Genomic DNA, 20,097 nt, shown 5'->3' with positions numbered 1-20,097 from the left:
GGTTCCCTGCCTTCTCATCCAGCATATTTGATCTCTGTTAAGTCTTCATTTTCCCTTTGAACTGAGTGCTTAGCTCAAAGGTCACGACTTACAGACAAGAGGTTTAACCCGATTAGCAAGAGGGAAAGACTCAACCAGGGAAGGTTCTCACCACCCACTGGGAGTCCTTCCCTCAGATGTCACCTGCTTCCTATCTCGGGACATTTAAGAATAGGCTCTAAGGTCATCATGTCACCTAGGAAAACTCTTTCAAGAAAAATTGGTGATTCCATTGACTATATATTTGCTTTATTGCAGTGCTCTAGAATATAACACGTAATATCTCCGAGGTGTGCTCAGGCTGCTGTGACCACCCAGTTAGGTTTGAAGACTTTCTATTAAGTGCTCGTGTGCTCAGTCGTGTCTGTCGACTCTTCGCGACCCTGTGGATTGTAGCCCACCAGGCTCCTCCGTCCATGGGGTTTCCTAGAGTGAGTTGCCATTTCCTCTCCTGGGTTGGGAAGAGCCCCTGGAGAAGGACTGTCTATAAAGTCAAGATATAGTACTCTCTCTATAGTAAAGCTATTGATCTTTTAAAACTTCAAGAGGCTGAGAGCAAGACAGTCCTGAGAGAGTCCGTCTCCCCCTCTGCGGATGACTGCCCCTCTTCTGGATGAGCACACACTTGATGAGTAAAGAACATACCTTCCATGGTTAATCCAAACCCTGCAGAAGGTTTAGTGGAGCCCTGACTCCCCACCTTTCATGGAGAGGAGCTACACAAGCCACACCACTCCTGATCTCTGTCAACCTTTCTGGCCAGTTTAGATGAAATGACTGGGCATACAGAGCCTGGCCCCTTCTTCACCTCTTTTTCCTTTTGGGAGCCCAGCCTCTCTCCATAGTGCAGATGTTGCTAGGCTGTGGGTGCACTGCAAGAGCAGGTTCCATAGGTGGGAGGCTAGTCTTCATCTAGCAGTGTTAAAGATGGGAGGCTGGGAGCAGGCAGGGTATTAAGTCAGAAATCCAAAGTATTTAAACCACATTCTCCATCCTTGTCTTGGTCACTAATAAAGGTTGCACTTTGGTCCTCTGGGCTCCTCTGGTGGCTCGGATTGGTAAAGAATCTGCCCAAAAGGTGGGAGACCCAGGTTCAATCCTTGGGTCGGGAAGATCCCCTGGAGAAGGAAATGGCTACACACTACAGTATTTTTGCCTAGAGAATCCCTTGGACAGAGGAGCCTGGGCGGCTGGAGTCCATGGGGTCACCAAGAGTCAGACACGACTTAGCGACTGAGCACACCTACTGATTCGTCTTAGAACCTGGATGGATAAGAAGAATTATTTATTAGGGTCTCTTTACAGGCCCCAAAATAACCTACAAAATCTCAACATTACTGAATACTCAGTAATGGCCAAGGCTAAAGATCAAAAAGAAGCCAGGACAAATAACATCCTTGTATCACCAGCAGGGCCGCAAGCAAGTCCACCAGGATGGCTGGATGATGAGGGTCCAAGATTAGACCACCAAGCCTCTACAAGTGCTCAGAGAAGCCCAAGTCCTGGGAACAGAATCACATGTGTCTCTGCCTTACTGGGTGTCTACAGTTCTAAGCCAAGCCAGCTTGAGGTCAAGAAAAATTGCAATTCACAGCACAGTCAACCACTCATCAATTACTCGTATTTCTTAAAATCACCACTAGGGGGGTGTTTGGCCACAGATGGGATTACCTACTTACAGGGTCTGTGTGTGAATGCTCAGTAGTATCTGACTCATCACCTTCCCATGGACCGTAGCCCGTCTGGCTGCTCTAGCCATGGAATTTTTCAGGCAACAATACTGGAGCAGGTTGCCATTTCTTCCTCCAGGGGACCTTCCCAACCCAAGGATGGAACCTGCATCTTCTGCACTGCAGGCAGATTCTTTACCGCTGAGCCATAGGGGGAAGCCCACTTCATGGTTGCTAAGTCACTTCAGTCATGTCCGACACTGTGCAACCCCATAGACGGCAGCCCACCAGGTTCCCCCGTCCCTGGGATTCTCTAGGCAAGAACACTGGAGTGGGGTGCCATTTCCTTCTCCAATTCATAAAAGTGAAAAGTGAAAGTGAAGTTGCCAGTCCTGTCCGACCCTCAGCGACCCCATGGACTGCAGCCTTCCAGGCTCCTCAGTCCACAGGATTTTCCAGACAAGAGTACTGGAGTGGGGTGCCACTGCCTTCTCCGACTGGTAGCCTATCCTAATTCTGGCTCAATGTTAGATTTTCCCATTCATAAGTCCAAAGGTTGATCCAGGAATGGAGACCCCTTGAAGCCTTCATTCTAAAGTCCAAATTCTCCTCCAGGCTGCAATCCTATAAAATCTTGAATAGAAAGATATATCTTCCACCCACTGGGTCAGCTCTCAGAGATTCTGAGGACCTGACTGTCACCAGGGAGAATACTGCACAAGCCCTGGGAGGTGTGCCTTTGGGTGAATGGGTTAAGCCAGGCTGCATTCAGACTGCTGTAAAATGGATAATGATAACAATGCCGACTTATCTCAGGGACATGAGATAAGTAATCTTCAGAGAAGATTATATGAGACAATGCAGGCAGACTACCTGGCCTGGCACATAGTTAGCACTCCTCAAATATTAGATTTAATCACATGAGTTAGCTATCCAGAAACCACACTGCTTGGAAAGATACCACACAAGCCATGATTGAAAACGTTAGGCAAAGAGAGTGGGCAACAAGTCGCAAAGCCAAGGTACAGATGAGTTACAAACTTCGTGCGGTAGGGTTCATATAGACAACTCAAGGAGGACGAAAGACCAGAAGACATACAAAAACAATCTCTATCTCCTTGGTAACCGAAAGAATGCAAATTGAACCCAAAAAGAGATACCATTATGCAGTCCACCATATTGTTAAAAAATGTTAAAACTTAACAAGAACATGTATACTAAGTTATGGAAAAAGAAAAATATTTACGTGGTGTTGGTGGACCAGATATTTTTATATATACACATATACATACATACATATACATACATACACACATATACACAGTACATTTCCACGTAGATGCATGATATATACATTTACATAAACATGTCTCTATACGTAAACACACTTCTATGTATTTACATGTATTAGTATATATGAAACTTAATATGTAAATGGAATATATACACAGATGATATGACTATAAAGAAAATCAATTAATAATTACCACAAAAATGAAGATAACGGTTATGTCTGGGAGGAAGGAAGGAAATGGGAACAGTACTCTGGAAACTTCCAAGGCACCAGTAATATTCTATTTCTCAACCTGTCTAGTAGTTGTATTGACATATTTTGTATACTTTAATTACTATTTAAACTGCATATATGGTTTATATACTCCTCTACATGTACCGCATTTTACAACAGAAGAAGTTGTTTTAAAAAGTCAATCTTGCCTTCATATTTTTACCTCCATTCAAATAAACACCAAAACTAGGAACACAGGCTCAGACATCAGGCTGCTGGCATTTGCATCCTAGCTCCATCACTTAGCTCAGATGCTAAAGAATCTGCCTGCAATGTAGGAGACCCCGGTTTGATCCCTGGGTCCAGAAGATCCCCCTGGAGTAGGGAATGGCTGCCCACTCCAGTACTCCTGCCTGGAGAATCCCATGGACAGAGGAGCCTGTCGGGCCCATGTGGTCACAAAGAGTAGGACACAACTGAATGACTTTCACTCACTCCATCACTTAACAAAATAACTTTGGGCGCCTCAGTTTAACCTGTGCTTTGCTCTCTTCTTTTGTAAATAGGTACAACTTTCTTGCAAATTAAATGAGTGAATACAAGTAAGTACTTAGAACAGTGTCTGGCACATAATAATTACTCAAAAATGATGCAATATTATTAAGACAGAATGAAACTAAGCTAAATGCAACAGTTTCTGCATCTAATCATCAATAAATCACCAGAATCTACAAGAACAATAAATCTATCTTTACTCTGTTTTCATAAATTCTGTACTTGCATCAACAGTATATGATAAGAATACCCTCAACTCTCTAGTCTCCACTGAGTTATCATGTTAAAAGCATTCAGAGACTAAATAACTTACTCTGGTTCCAGGCTAGTCTTAACACACACACATACACCAATACACACTTGTGTCCACAGCAGAACACTAAAGAATTAAAAGACCGAGTGGGAGGGGTACTGGGGGAGAATGGATAACTATATATGTACGGTTGAGTCCCTTCAGTGTTCACCCGAAACTATCATAACAGTGTTAATCGGCTATACCTCAACACAAAATGGTTTTGGTGTTAAAAAAAATTTTTTTTTTTAATCTTTTAAAAAACTTACATCACAGAAGCAAAGAGGCAGACTTGGAAGACACCAGAATAGCTCCTGTTTTATTACCTGTAATTCCCAAATCAAACTGCTGGCAGAATAACACTCCATATAGATTAATCCCTTTCCCCAATTGTATCAGCTTAGGCAACATCTGTTAAAACTGAAGGAGGAATGTTAAAATATGTGTCCTTCAGTTGTGGCTTCTGCATGTGGTCTAAGGCGCACTGGCAGCCTCCCATGCAGAGGATGATGAGTTATCCCACTGGAACACAGAAGAGAGCTTTGAACATATCAAGTACTCAAACTCAGTCAAATAATTAAACTACTCCTTGATTATGTTTGTGTAAAACAAGGGTAATGACTATGCCCCCAAATCTTCAATTAAAGATCTTACATCTTGTTTACCATATGAAAGCACTTTTCTGAATGATGTAGATATATCAGCCCACTTACTCTTCCTAACAACCTTATGACAGATACTACTTATTATCCCCATTTTACAAACGGATGTACGGCGAGATAGAAATGCCACATGTGCTGTCCAGGCTCACACAACCTGGTGTCAAAACCAGGGACCCCAAAACAGGCCATCCAGCCCGAGTCAACATTCTTAACCACTACACACTGCCTCCCTGGCACAATCAGAGAGAGAAAAACAGACACCCAAAACTCTACGGCAACTCGCACTTAGTAAAGAAAGCATTTCTGTTGAGAAAAACAGAAATTTTATTTGATAAAAGACAGCCACCCACCTGTTACTCTGTGTGTGTTATATGCATCAATTCTGGGGAGAAAAATAAAGCAAGGCCCTCTGCTACTGCTAAGTCACTTGAGTCGTGTCCGACTCTGTGTGACCCCATAGACGGCAGCCCACCAGGCTCCCCGGTCCCTGGGATTCTCCAGGCAAGAACACTGGAGTGGGTTGCCATTTCCTTCTCCAATGCATGAAAGGGAAAAGTGAAAGTGAAGTCGCTCAGTTATGTCCAAGTCTTCGAGATCCCACGGACTGCAGCCTAACAGGCTCCTCCACCCATGGGATTTTCCAGGCAAGAGTACTGGAGTGGGTTGCCGTTGCTGTCTCTTATTTTAATTATGAAGAACCAGTAAATAAGATATCAGAATGTGAACAATTCTTGACAAACCCATTACATACACAAAAACACTAGAAAAAGTTATCTCACTGTGTTTCAAAATGCTTTTACTCTAGACCATAAAATGTTATATGCCATCCATCTATAATCCATTGTTATCTACATTCAAATATACCACTATCTCCCTTTTAAACAAAATTCCATCAAGACAGCCTCTAATAAAGGGGAAGACCATAAACCAAATCATAGATTTAATTCAGTTTCATTTACAAGGTACTCAGCTACGAATCAACTGGAAAATTAAATTAATGGCTATGCTAGTCTCCCCAAATGTTCTTAGTTATCTGTCAAACAAAAAAGAACTGTAAGTAAAATTTAATGCTGAAAACATAAACACTATATGTATACAATTGCTTTTATGGTAGAAAACTGTTTGTAAGGGTTAAATACAAGTGAAATACCAAACAGGTATCAATAAGCTAAAGTCATACAAAGGGTACATTCTTTTTAAACACTGAAAAATAAACACACACTCCTATGTGTGTGTGTGTGCCTGGTTGCTCAGTTGTGTCCAACTCTGCAATCCCATGGACTGCAGTCCACCGGGCTCCTCTGTCTATGGGATTTCCGATGCAAGAATACTGGAGTGGGTCTCCATTTCCTTCTCCCGAGGATCTTCCTGACTCAGAGATTGAGTCTGCGTCGCTTTCATCTCCTGTATTGGCAGGAGGATCCTTTACCGCTGTGTCACCCGGGAAGCCCAAAGTCCACTCGTGTAAAAAACATAAATAAATCAGAGCTTTCTTGAAGCAAACAAACCCTGCTGGGCCATTACCTCAGGATGTGGATCCTTTAGTCCTCATCCTTATGCGTGGACTCCTCCACCTAGATTCTAGGTCTACTCAACAAGTATTATACACAGAGAGAAAAGGCCTCCAGAAAGAAGGAACTTGGGACAAGTATGGAGCTCTGTATCCTTCATGGCAACCTCTCAGATCTTTAAAAAGGCTACACAGACACAGAAGAGGATCAACTATCCCCAAAGATGCACCGACCTTCTGGAAAACAAGCAGTTTGTGGTATTGTAACCCCCAACTGAAACTTTTTTAGGTAAAAATAAATCTGGGTAGGGCCTCCTTGAGAAGTGGGTCACTAGGAAGCTCAGAGTATTAAGAAGCATTGCTGCAAAGATTAGTCTTAACACCCAAACCTTCCGCATGAAGACGTCAAGTCCAAAAGATCCTCAGTGTTTTTTCTCTACCTTCCTTCTGATAAAAAGGGAAGGGCAAGAAAAGGTGTAACTTACTAAATTCCAAACGTCTTCAGCTTTTGGCTGAAGCAACACTGCCAATTTACCAGAACTGCAGGAGAAGATATCTAGATAGGAAAATCCACAGAAGTTTTTTCATGGTTTGACACCACGAACCACTGTAAACATTCAAGTGACCTTTAGATGCGATGAAATGGCCTGTTTTTATTGTTGCTTTTAAATCAGTTTTCACCTTCCTCAACCTCCCAGATACTTCCATAGCATCCAGAAGCCTTTCCTAACCTTGTGACTATTAAAAAAGACATAAGACACACATACACAGGCAATTCTACAAATTGAGTGAAAAGTACAAAACAGTATATAGTGGATGACTTCATAAAATATGGGGATAAGCTAAACTGATCTCTGCTATTAGAAGTCAAGTTGGATGGCATCACTGACTCTATGGACACGGATTTGTACAAACTCTGGGAGACAGTGAAGGACAGGGAAGCCTGGTGTGCTGCAGTCCATGGGGTCACAAAGATTCGGACACGACTCAGTCACTGGACAACATATAGTTGCCACTGAAGGGATGGTTAAAACTGAAGAGGGTGTCCCTGGGATGCTGGAAATGCTGTGTCTTGACTGAGCACTGATTCAATACTATGATCAATTAATGAACACTCAGCACAGTCCTATACACATCTGTTATTTCCATAAAGGCTGAGTATGAGTGTGTGAAATTTAAATTCTGAATTCCCTGAAATATGAGAAGACATGAGAACCTAATCTTGGAGATGCTCTTGTTGGTACCAAAGGAGCTGTGAAAGCCTAATACTTTGGTTGCAGAAAACACACTTTTCTTTACTTACTGGACCGGAAAGCCATAAAGAATGAACTGCAGACTTTGAACTGTTGTGTTAACCAATTAAGACAACAAAAGAAAAAAAAAAATTAAAGTGGTCACAGCCTCTGGTTTATTAAAGATTTGTGTTAAGCAAAGGGATTATATCATATTCTTCAAACTTCATAAATTTAATGTTTTTTTTAAGTCATTTATTTCAGAGTTCGCTTTAACAGCTCCCTGACCCAACTAAGAGACATTTAGTTTGCAATTACAGTCAAGCCAAGTGTATCCACCCACCAACAATAGGTCAAGTTACAAAAAAAAAAAAAAAAAACAGTTCTAGGCTTTCTGGGCAGCAAACAAATCAGTGGGTACTCAGTAACCCCACAAACAGTCCCATAAACTTGTTGTAGGTGTGGGCATCTATATTTTTAAAAGATGCCAACTAATTTCATTTGTGGGAGAAAAGGTAATTCAAACTATTCAAACATGGAAAACCTGCCATGAAACATTAAAATATTTTACTACTTAATGATAGAATCTCTTGCATGTACTTTTATAAAGAAAAGAACACTAAACAGACACAGTTTCAAAAAAAACAACACACAAAAAAAACCCCCAAACACAAAAAATGTGGGTTGGGTCAGGTTTTTGTGGCTCTTACAAAGTATTTTAAGTTCCAAAATGCATTCAAAAATTATTTTTTGAGTACTTATCAACACATTATTTGTTGATGAAGACAATTTGAAGAACATCATGAAAATGATTATAAATCCTTTACCTGGAATTATTTTTTCTTCTCTAAGGAAAAAAAGAAATATATATATAATGAAAATCTTAACCAAGTATTAAATTTTGGTTTCAAATGTCAAAATAAAATATTTAAGGTCAAAATTAAAGAATGAAGCTCAAAAGTTAACTACTTTACAAAAATCTTATAAACTCAGTAGTGAGGAACTGAAATTTCCTTCTACTGTGGAATTTTTCCCTGAATATCAAATTAAAAGCATCCCAGCCTGGTAGAAGGAGAAAACCATGGGCTTTGCAGTCAGGCTTAACTCTGCTATAAAGAGATATCATTCCACTCAGGATTCTCACAATAAATACTCAGACTGTCTGACTTTCTCTTTCATCATCTCTATAAAATGGGAATAAAACCACAAGGTTTTATTTATTTATTTATGTCACAAGGTTATGGAAATAATTAAGTAAGGTAATTTACTAGTTTCTTCCCTGAAATTAAAAATATTTTATCCTTAAGGTTTTGTATTATTATACCAGACACTGTTTTTTTAAAAAAAGACTTGAAGAGATGGCAGCAAATTATCTGAAGTTTCAAGTAGTTTTATTTGGTGTTATGTGCTTTTTTGAGTTATATGAATGACCTACTGACTATTACTAAAAATAAACTGTTAAAAGTCTTCGAATTGACTATTGGGGAAAAAAAATAAAACACTGAAAAGGCATTTCTTAGAATCCTTACTGGAAGTAATAATATGAATTTAGATACTTTTTTTTTTTAATGTGTGAATCATTTATTTTTTAACCAATTTTATTGTGGTATAATTTACATACAATAAAAATGCACCCATTTTAAGAGTACAGTTCAAAGAGTTTCAAAAAGTATACATTCATCAACCCATTACCATCAAGATCTAGAACATTTCTGTCACCCCCCAAATTACCTCCTGCGCCTTCGTAACCAATCTTTTGTCTCCATGTCCAGCCCCAAACAACCATTAAACTATTTCCTGTCCCTACAATTTAGATTTCCCTTTTCCAAAATTTTACAAATTTCAACACTAAGGCAACAGAAGAACATTGAATAATCTCAAAACTTATTTTAATAATAAGGATAAAAGAGTCATGTCACATTTTCAGTTCCAATAATTTCTGGAACAAAGATTCCAAATTATGATCCTTTAACTTTTTCTTTTTTTTATTTTTTACTAATTCTTTAATCCAACAAAACATTAAATTATATATCAGCATTGGGGTATGGAAACTCCATATAAAAGTTTTAAATGATGAATATCAAGTACAATTTTTTTAAAAAACACAAAAGCAAATATTAAAACTACAACCATAAAAATATATGATTGTACATAAACATGCTATGGTCAAGTTAATTTTTTAAATTAACATAAAAACAATACTAAAATTATAATATATAGTAGTATGCTGCTGCTGCTGCTAAGTCGCCTCAGCAGTGTCCGACTCTGTGCAACCCCATAGACGGCAGCCCATCAGGCTTCCCTGTCCCCAGGATTCTCCAGGCAAGTACACTGGAGTGGGTTGCCATTTCCTTCTCCAATGCATGAAAGTGAAAAGTGAAAGTGAAGTCTCTCAGTCATGTCCAACTCTTAGCGACCCCATGGTCTGCAGCCCACCAGGCTCCTCCATCCATGGGATTTTCCAAGCAAAAGTACTGAAGTGGCATAGGCAGGTATATTTTGTAAAAGAAAATTTAAGAATGGATCATGGATCAAACACTTCTCCAAGTCACTCGATTATGAATGCCATATTGTATTTATAATAGCACCTCCTTTTAAATGACTCAAGCTGTTTTAAAACCCCACTAATTCTCCCAATGCTACTTGGGAAAAACCCAAGTTCAATAGCTTCCTTACTGGAGAGTGTAGACCAAAACATCCGACTCTAACACTAAATGTTTTTCTGAATCTCAAGTTCTAGGTTTAGGTAAAGTCTACTTTAGATAACTTTTTCACTATCAGAACAGATGAAAAATTAAATATTCAGTCAGTCAAGAGAATGGAAGAAATATCATGATGGGTTAACCAGCCAGTATAATCTCTCAGGTGGTTAACTCAGCATAGTGTGGTCACTTCATGATACAACATGGGAACTATTACATAACTACACGTTATATTTAGCCAATCTTTCTTGAATTTACTTATAAGCTCAGCCTACTACAGGCTGTTCTCAACTCAACTTTAGGATGTTCTCATAGGTCATCTTCATCTTATTTCTACTGTGCTTAATTTCCTATTCAGCAATAGCTTCTATCTGTGGTCTACATCCAACTCTTCTTCATTCAGAGGCCCTGAAATCCCACTGATGATTTCAGTGGTCCTAACCTGAATCTTTTCTAGGTACCTGAGTATGCCAAAAACATTAGGTGGCTTAACAATAATTTTCTTGACTGTAACCAGAGGTTCTCAAATCTGACTGCATATTACTCCATAATTTATTAAATCAGTCTCTACTGATGGACTTTCAGAGGGTCATCTAATCCGATCTTTTGCAATTATATACAGTGCCTCAATGCATATACCTATATTTGTAAATATCACATATATATCACGAATACAAACATATCTGTAAAAGTGACTAGAGAAGAACTTGCTAGGTCAAGGCGCCATATTCTTTTTTTAAAAAGTTTTTTTTTTTTAATTTACAAAGTGTTAGTTTCAGCTGTACAGCAAAGTGATTCAGTTAAACATAAGTACATATATATATATATGTTCTTTTTCAGCTTCTTTTCCCTAATAGGTTATTACAAGATACTGAATATAGTTCCCTATGCTATATAGAGAAGCCTATCAGTAGAGATAGGTCTACTAATAGGTCCTTGTTGTTTATCTGTTTTATATATAGTAGTATGTTATCTCTTAATCCCACTCCTAATTTATCCCTCAACCCTTTGGCCTTTCGAAACTGTAAGTGTACTTTCTAAGTGCATCTATTTCTGCTGTGTAAATAAGTTCATTTGTTTTACTTTGTTAGATTCCACATATAAGAGGTCTCATATGACACTGTTCTCTGATTTACTTCACTTAATATGATAATCTCTAGGTTCATCCAAAAGGGCTATATTCTTAGTGCTGAATGACATATTATCATATATAATAAACTACTGTCAACAGCACTCAAAAAGCATACTCAGTCCTCTGAGTACCTGAAAATCCCTGCATTTCAGGTTAAAAATTAAAGTCATTCCAAAGTCTTTGAAAAGAATCATTTTGGGATATTTTAAGCAGCCCCAAGAGTCACAGAACTAGACAGTCCCTTAGAGATCAACTAATCCAACCAGGCCTATGGTTTTATTATTGAGGAAAATGAGGTCAGCAGAGTTTAAGAGACTAAACTACATCTGGACCAGATTAGAACCTCAGGCTTCCTGCCCTTGACCCTCGCTCTTGCCCTTCACACTATGTCAGGGCAGCTCACTTGCCCAGAACAAAGGTATTATTTACTCTCAGTGCTCAAATCACCTTGGATGACACACACAAAGTTATCAGTTAACTATCAGTTGATAGTTCATGCCAAACTGGTAAACATTGCAGGGGACATGTATGTGGAGTTCTAAACATGTATACTGTGTGTGTATATATGCAACCCAAGAGCCTGGGTGCTGTAAAATACAGTTGCAAGCTCAGAGAAGAAGTACTCTGGGTCCTAAAGAGAATAACAAGGAGGAACTGAGCTTTATTCATGCACAACCTAAAATAGAGCTTAAAAACTTGATTGTAACAAAACCATAAAGTTCACATTTTTCAAAAGGTCCCATTTAGATCCTGAATTCACCTTCTGCCTGCTTTAAACTCATCACTTTATATGTGTAGAAGATGTAGCTTTTTCTACAATATTTATCTGTATCTTCTTCCTCCCTGGCATGAATAGGTTTGTTTAATTTAAAACTTATCTACATTTAGTTAAATACACAAAGACTAGCATCCGCTCAAATTAACTGAAAAATTCAAACAAAAGTAAGTTTGTAGAAGACAACAAACAGAAATGGGAGGCGTAATGATTTGTTGGTACAAATTATGTTTCAACTTACAGTTCTAAACCCAACTTGAAAACAGATTCTAGAAGGTGTACTCGTGGCAGATGTGAAATAATTACTCAAATAACAAAATCTAAATTCCAAATCTATCCTATCGGATGGACAAAATTCACCACAAGTCTGTGCAGTGCTTAAACTTGATTAATTCTTGTATTTGAGCCAAAAGAGCAAATTTGAATAATGTTAACTTAGGCAAAGCCATAGAAAGTAGATACAAACACTACATTTCTTAAATAACAGCTGATTTTTCTTTAAAATTACTCTTCTAACTTGAGACTATCCCTTTGAAAATAGAATGGGGATTTGAGTTACTTAGGATTTCTTTAAAAGGCATTTTAAAGCAAGATTAACTGTTGGTTTAAGTCTTGACATTTCCCGATTAATAACCCTAAAGCTTAATGAGGCACAACAGATTTAAGAATTGAAAATTTTTAATGAAAATGGAAATTAAGGACAGTCTGGCGCAACACACGGTCACCAAAAATCTGTTTTAAATAGAACTCAATCTCTACATGTAAAAAATACAAACTATTTAAGAAGACTTTCCCCTTAAAATCTCAGTCCAAACTTTTAGAAGGCCAGGGCAGACTTTGATAAAAGTATGACAGTATACTCTGCAAGTAAATTCTAAACTTGCAGTTAAGGCCTAAAAAATTACGTGTAATTTTAATTTGTGTGTATATCTATATCATTTTAAGATATGCGTATAATATCTTAGGACACACTAATTATGTTTCAAGTTGCATTTAGTGCATTTGCAGTGCACTGCTGTCAGTAAGGGGGCTTCCCTGGTGACTCAGTGGTAGAAGAATCCACCTGCAAGGCAGGAAACGTGGGTTCAATCCCTGGGTCAGGAAGATCCCCTGGAGAAGGAAATGGCAACCCACTCCAGTATTCTTGCCTGGAAAACTCCATGGACAAGAGGAGCCTGGCAGGCTACTGTTAACGGGGGTGGCAAAAGAGTTGAACACAACTTAACAACTAAACAACAACAACAACACCTGTTAGTAATGACCATGTGCCAGAAATTTTAAAAAGGGCAAAGATACACAAAAGGAGAAGAGACTGTGAATACCAATTAATTCTTACTTTCAAAGGAACTTGAAATTCAAATAAACATAGAGAATACATAAATGTTTTATTCTTAAAATGATTGTGGTATCCTAGATTTTCCAGTCTAAAACAAAGCCTTCCCCCCTCCGCCCCACATTTTATGTATTGAAATTAATGCCATGAAAGTCCATACCTAATATGAGAAAATCACATATGGTTTGTGCATCTTTTTTCATAGTTCCTCATTCAGCATTGAAAGCAGAAATCTATGTGATAAGACTAAGAATCTAAAATATTTGTGAAACTTAGGGTGATGTCTTTGATGTTTCATAACCCATACAAATGTATTTAAAACAGAATAATGGAGCTATGCAGTTAAAATGAGAACCAGAAAAACAAAGCAAGCTTCTAACCTATTCATGACTGGATGGGTAGTAAAAGTATAATTGATCTTTTTTCCCTGATGATATATCTATTTAAGGATTTGAAAGTCACTTGTATGAAAGGAAAGCTTGTCATAACTTTGTGATATCCCTTGATCCGTGAAGTTTAATGCTCAAATTCTGCTTTTTTTTCTTTTTTAGAGGACAATGCTAATGCCTCAAGCTAAAATGAGCAAGAATAGAGAAAATCTTAAAAGCTGAATATCATAATATGCAAAATTGACTAGAATTATGTAAATCTAGGTAACAGAATAACTCAACTAGTAAAGATTCTCTTAAAGTGAAAAAAAAAAAGTGTTCCAAGTAAAACAAAGAACACTTCAGTTCATTAAAGGCATAAAGTCCTTTTGAATATTTAATTATTCTTCTTTAACTGGTCTGAAAAAATAAGGCAACTCAGTATCTAAACTGATAATTTACTCATTCTTTTTTCTAAAACTCTTAGACTCCTTAGTCTGGCTTGAAGCTTGAAAAAAAAGGTAGAGTTTTAAAAAGCAGATGACTGCAGAGTGCACAGGGGCTATTTTCACATTGCAGATAGATCTATGTTATTCCAGTATGTAAAGCAGACCATTAGCAAACAGTCATTTCCAATCTCGGTGTGTACAATCCACATAGCACACTTAACCCTAAAACTCATGTTGCATGAACTGCTCTGCTTCCACTTCTAATGACCTTGTAAATCACTCAGTGTTATTGCTTGACTCATACCCATGAATTACCCAAATAACTTGATGACAAAGTTTTAATCTCCCCTTTCCTCAAGGTTTTTGAAAGTCAACCTCGGGTTGGCCTGGAAGACACTGAGAAAGAACATACAACAGAAAAGGGAAGTGCACGATTTGACGTTTATAAATTATATATATATTTAATGCTTAAAAAAGAACATGGCCTACAAAATCCACACCTGGTTTCAAAGCAGATGACTCAAAGAGGAAATGAGATAGTTCCGTGGTACACAGATTAGTCCCATGAACCATTAGTCCATTGGTTATTAGTGACCAAGAAACGTCTCCTCCTATCCTAACTTCACTGCACAATATTCAATTAAAACTTACTTTCAGATCAAAAAGTTAGTGAGCATACCATCCAGAGCTGGACTGAACCTCTTAGGATTTATTATAAAATTGCCTATAAATAAGTAAGACCATGGTATGATGTTCAAAACAACATGTTTTTTAAAACAAGATTTTTCTAATCTACGAGGTATTTGTTTTTTAAATCTGATGTCTGGGAGGATTCTTAAGTTTATCTTGTTTTCCCCTTAACTTCAAACACTTGAAGTAGCACTTTTTTCCTTCCTCCCCTTCAGCCGAACCTCTTCAATAAACCCCATTTTAAAAGAAGAAACAATAAATGAACTGACAGGAGGTGAAAGAATGAGGAGTGTGCGCTCCAAGAATAAAGGGCGGTTTTATAACAGGAGGTACTTTTGTTAGCAAGTGACTGGCAGGTCTCCTCCCCCAAGTAAGAAGAAATTCCATCCACTCCCCAAAAGTGCAGAGGCCAAAAATGTCCAGTGGAACAGTTCTGAAACCCCAGCGTCTGCAGAGAGCCGAGGGGGGCGGACTGGCGAATGGGGGAAGGGGAAAGAGAAAGAGACCAGCAGGAGAGGAAAGAACAAAAGGAGAAACCCAAGAAAGGAGAAAGGAACGGCGGGACCTGGGCGGCCCGCGAGCCAGTGGGAGGGAGAGAGCCTGAGAGTAGGCGAGCGCGACCCAGGGGAGGCGAGCGCGGAACCGGCGCACCATGGACAGGGCTCGGCGCGGCCCACACCCCTCTAGGGGGCGGCGGGAGGGAGCGCGCGAGACCGCGGGCGCCAGTCCGGTCCAGCCCCCGGCGCCCGCGGCCGGAGCGCGCCAGGCCCTGACCCGTGATGACCACGGAGAGCGGCGATCTGCACTATCTGTCCCTGCCCCGGTCGCCCCGGGCGCAGCGGCACTTCCGAACCGCGCCCGCACTTTTTGGAACAGTCGCCGGCCTGCCACCCCCAGCCGTCGGCGGTGCGCTGGGGGCCCCCTGGGGCGGATTCCCCCCGAGACCCCTTCAGGCCATGAGGGCGGGCACGCCCCTCTCCCGCAGCCACCTCGGGCTCCCACCGCCCGCGGCGGCAGAAGCGGGACCCCCGGCCGGACCCCGCCCAGCACAGGGGGTCTCGGCCGCGGCGCGCGGCTTCCCTTCGCCAGACCCCGCTGGCGGGCCAAGAGGGGCCTCGGGGCATCCTCTGGCCCGACGCCGCGGGAAAGTTGGACGCTCGGCCGGGCTGGGGACTCGCGCGGAGTGGGGAGGGAGGCTGAGACCTGCCTGGAGCAGGTGCTTCCCGCCGCCGAGGACCCTCCCGGTACCGATTCCAGGGAAAGGCTGACTGGCGCTCTCCCGAAGGCGTGAAAAGTGCGGAGGCTCCCGGTCAAGGCGCCCCCAGCACGCACGCAGGGCAGACGCAGCCGGACAGAGGGAGAGGAAAAATAGCCAAGTAACGGAACTTCTCCCCGCCCGGCGGGATAAGGGGCGTCCGGGGCCAGGGCCTGGGTGCGGAGGCGCGGACCCGCGTAGACTCGTCTGGGCAAGGGAGCGAGGTTTTCTTTTCAGGTAGGACCGACAGAGAAAATTTCAAGGGCAGGAAAACAAATAGCCAGCAATTCGACGCTGGGGTAAAGACAATAGGACCCTGGAGCCCTCGGGCACCGGGAGCCGCGCGGGTGCCAGGATGAGGTGGGGTGGAGGCAAGTCCCGTAACTAAGATACCAGAGTGAGAATTTCGACTGCAAACTCGAGACCCATCCCTGCAGAAATAAACAAACAAAAAAAAAAAATTGGAGCAAAGTGCTACGCGAAGGGTGAGAAGCGTAGAAAACTGCAAAACCGGAGTGCTAGCCTAGCTCACCCTTCTGCTGCCTAGAGACACCCCCCGGGAGCTGGCTGGACCCCCGCAGGGGCAGTGGGGAGACCGTGATCAGCCCCTTTGGGCACCCGCCAAGAGAGGCGCGGGAGACCGGCTAGCCCCGGGCGCCCTGCCCCGGCGCCCGGCCCGAGCCTCGTGTCTACGCAGCTCCCGGCCGCGCGGTGCGGCACCTCCCTTCCCGGGTGCGCAGCCCGGCCCCGCAGCGGCGCGGGGAACAAAGGGACCCGGCGCCGCCCGCCCCACCCCGCCCGCGGCCCGGCCCGCGGGGACCGCCGCGTACCTGAAGCAGGGCCGCCAGCAGCGGCAGCAGGGTCCGCGGCGCTCCCACTATCCGGCACATGGAGGCGGAGAGGGGCCGAGCGAGGAGCCGGAGGCGGCGGCAGCGGCAGCACCAACAGCGGCGCGGAGAGACGGCTCCAGGCAGTTTCCACCCCCTTCCCTTCCCTCCCCACCCCACCCCCTTCTCCGCTGCTCCGCGCTCCCCGCCAATGGAGAGCGAGCTGATGACAAATAGCGGGCCGCGGAGTCCGCGGGACTCGCACCACGAGTAATAAAACAGACCGAGATCAAGGAGCTGGGGAGGGGGCGGGGGAGAAGGCGGGCGTGCGCGTGAGGGTGTGAGTGTGTGCGTGTGTGAGTGTGTGGCCGCGGTGGCAGCGCAGGCTGCTCTGCTTCGGCCCCAAGCGCAGCGAAGCCCGGAGGGATGCAGGCGGCGGGGACCTTGGCCGGTGGAAGATGCGGAGGTGCAAGCGGAGCCGCGGGAGCTCCCCAGGAGCTCCACAACGCGAGGTTTCGGGCTCGGGGTTTTGCTTCCTCCGGGTCCCCTCTCCAGGGCCGCCGGGCACGGCGAAGACGCCGGCGAGAGCGCCGCGGGGAGGGCGCTCGGGGCCGTGCGCGCTGTGCCCACAAAGGGCAGCAGTCCCGCCGGCCGGCGCCTCCGCTGCGTGGGGGCGGAGGACCGCTTCTTGGCGCCCCTTGCCGGTCCCCCCGGAGAGTTGGAGACTGTTCTCCGGCCTCGGCCGCGCGGGGATGAGACCAGGGGTCGGCGCGGCCGCTCCCGCCGCGGCTCCGTCCCGCGCAGTTGCCACCGCGGCCGCCCCCGCTGCCCGCGCGCCGGTTCTCGGCCCGCGCCGCTCACTCGCGCGCGCCGCCCCACCCCCGCGTCGCTGCCGCCGCCCGCGCGCCCCGCTCGGCCTCCGCGAGCGCGATCAGGGCGAGCCGCCGCCGCCGCCGCCGCCGCTGTCCCCGCGCTCGCCCGCCCGGCGCGCTGCCCGCTCCCAGCTCGGATTGCCTCCCGCCGCCGCCGCCGCCGCCCTCGCCCCCGCCTCCCTCCTCCGCCGAGCCTACCCGCCCGCGTCGTGGCCAATCGGAGGCCACCAAGCTGCAGCGGTAGCCGGCCGGATCCGCGGCAGCCGCCCGCCCCCGCCCAGCCGAAGCGCCCCATTTTTGCTGCAGCCCGCGGGGGGTCGCCGGAGGGAAGCCTGGGGTGCGCGGAGCACAGCCCTGGCAGGTGGAGGGGCTGCGGGAAAGAAAAAGAACTTGCGCAGGAACTTGATTGGGTGGCAGGTTCATTTTTGGACCGCGATGGGGATCGGATAGAGATGAGGCTTTGGAGGGGGGATGACTCCTCCGAAGCCTAACGCACGCTTCTCTTTCCGTTCTGTCATTCTTTCGAGATAGACTGTTTTGTTTTTTTTTAAAGTCTGGGCAGGGGCAGACACAGCAAACTGGCGACGCAGGCAGGGCGCATCCTGGCCATTGTTTGCGGCGCTCGCCACGAGCCACCTGCGGGCCGGGAGGGCGGAGGCCCGGCACCTCTTCCCTTCTTTGCGGATGTACTGAAACTGCGAAGTTTGGATGTGCTTGTTTTGTTGTTTTTCCCTGTAGGGGTTTGAGAGTGCGTGTTATTTTCTTTGAAATCTCCCGTTTTCTGTTTCTATTCGTTCGTGACCCTGTTCACAATTTTTAGCGAGTGGTCTAGGGGACTTTGACTCCCTCCCTAAACCACTGCCAACAACAACAAAAAGTATAGAACGAAAGAAAAAGGAAGCGGGGGGAAGGAGCTAAAAGCCAGGACTTGCCCTGAAGAATAGGATTATCTAAGAGATAAAATGACTGATTCTGAGTTCGCACCAAGTAAAGGATTTTTGCTTCTTCCTTGTGAGGCATAAACTTGGAGTGGATCACACACACACACAAAAGTGAGAGACTTCACAAGTTTGGGTCACAGGCATTTGTGGACTGGAGGGAGGGGTGAGGAGCAGTTGATTTTGGTGAGGTATTAAGTTTTTGTCAGTAATTTTTTTTAAGGTTTTTTTTAAAGAAAAATACCTTTTTTTCTCCCCCTAAGCTTTTCAGCTCTTAGGAAATCATCAAACTTCGTTGCAATTAACGTACGTTCCTCTTCTGCTTTGGATAACTGAAGAACTAAGATTATTTGAATTTGAGTTTCAAGATGCTGATCATTTAAGAACTTGATAATGAATCTCTAAAAATCAAGTACTAATTTCTTTGACATAAGTGATGCAGCTTTTAATAATGTACTGTCACTAGCTCGGCTTTTAAAAATTCAGTATTCATAGGGAAGTTGATTCAATTTTAATTAAAACATAATATTGTAGGCCTTTTAAAAATGAAACTCAATTTTTTTTTCCTGGATTTTCTTTCCAAAAGAATAAGAAAGATCATGTTAATTAAATTTAAAGACAAAAGGCTCCACTTGTTCCTTCTCTTCCTTCTTTGCTAGATAGTATTGTCACATTATTGCTAATTGACCTAAAATTTTTCCATATAATTGGGTATTTATGAGTTCCACTTTCAAGGAGTCATGCATAATAGAAAAACATTTAGCAGCAATATTAGAGATATCCTTTGTTGTATTAAAAAATGGAATTTATAGAGCTATCTCTGTGCCTAAGAATTAAGCTGTGATCCCAGACTTGAGGCTTTAGTTACAGTCTCACCACTCCCAGCAATAGCCACTGATGTTTATTGCCATTCTGATTAATTTAAAGGTAGAAGAGATTTCAGTATGAATGACTATTGCTTATTAGAATTATTTGCTTGAAGTTTTAAAAATTGTTCCCTTTATAAATAAAACTCTTACTGTGACTTCAAAAACTGCTTTGGAATGGCCGTCAGTCAACTAATTCTCTTGACTCCATTGGTTTTCAATCAGCCACATAAGCACTGACAGCATTTTATTTTTTATTTATACAAATTTTATGTCCAGCTTCCATGAGTCTCACTCTTCAGTGGTTATAGATTGCTTTGGAATTTTCCCTGAGTTTAGCTTGATCACATGCTCTGCTCAATCTTGCTAATCAGCCTTTGATCAGAAGAAGGGATCACAGATCATCTTATTGGAGATTGGCGA

At 43.2% G+C, this 20,097-nt stretch overlaps 1 protein-coding gene across 1 annotated transcript in view; it reads right to left on the bottom strand.

Annotated features, from left to right (window-relative positions):
- Positions 1-18,180, bottom strand: part of CDH2 (cadherin 2) — a 250,820-nt gene extending 232,640 nt beyond the window's left edge. The window contains exon 1 of the mRNA XM_061399687.1: positions 17,002-18,180. Within this exon, the coding sequence (XP_061255671.1) occupies positions 17,002-18,165 (1,164 nt within the window). The 5' untranslated portion in view covers positions 18,166-18,180. The remainder of the gene's footprint in view (positions 1-17,001) is intronic.
- Positions 18,181-20,097: the final 1,917 nt, after the last annotated feature.

Source organism: Bos javanicus, chromosome 24 (genome assembly GCF_032452875.1).
Source record: "Bos javanicus breed banteng chromosome 24, ARS-OSU_banteng_1.0, whole genome shotgun sequence".
Classification (NCBI taxonomy): domain Eukaryota; kingdom Metazoa; phylum Chordata; class Mammalia; order Artiodactyla; family Bovidae; genus Bos; species Bos javanicus.
The sequence above is the reverse complement of the archived record's forward strand: the minus strand, read 5'-3'. Positions and strand labels throughout refer to the sequence as shown.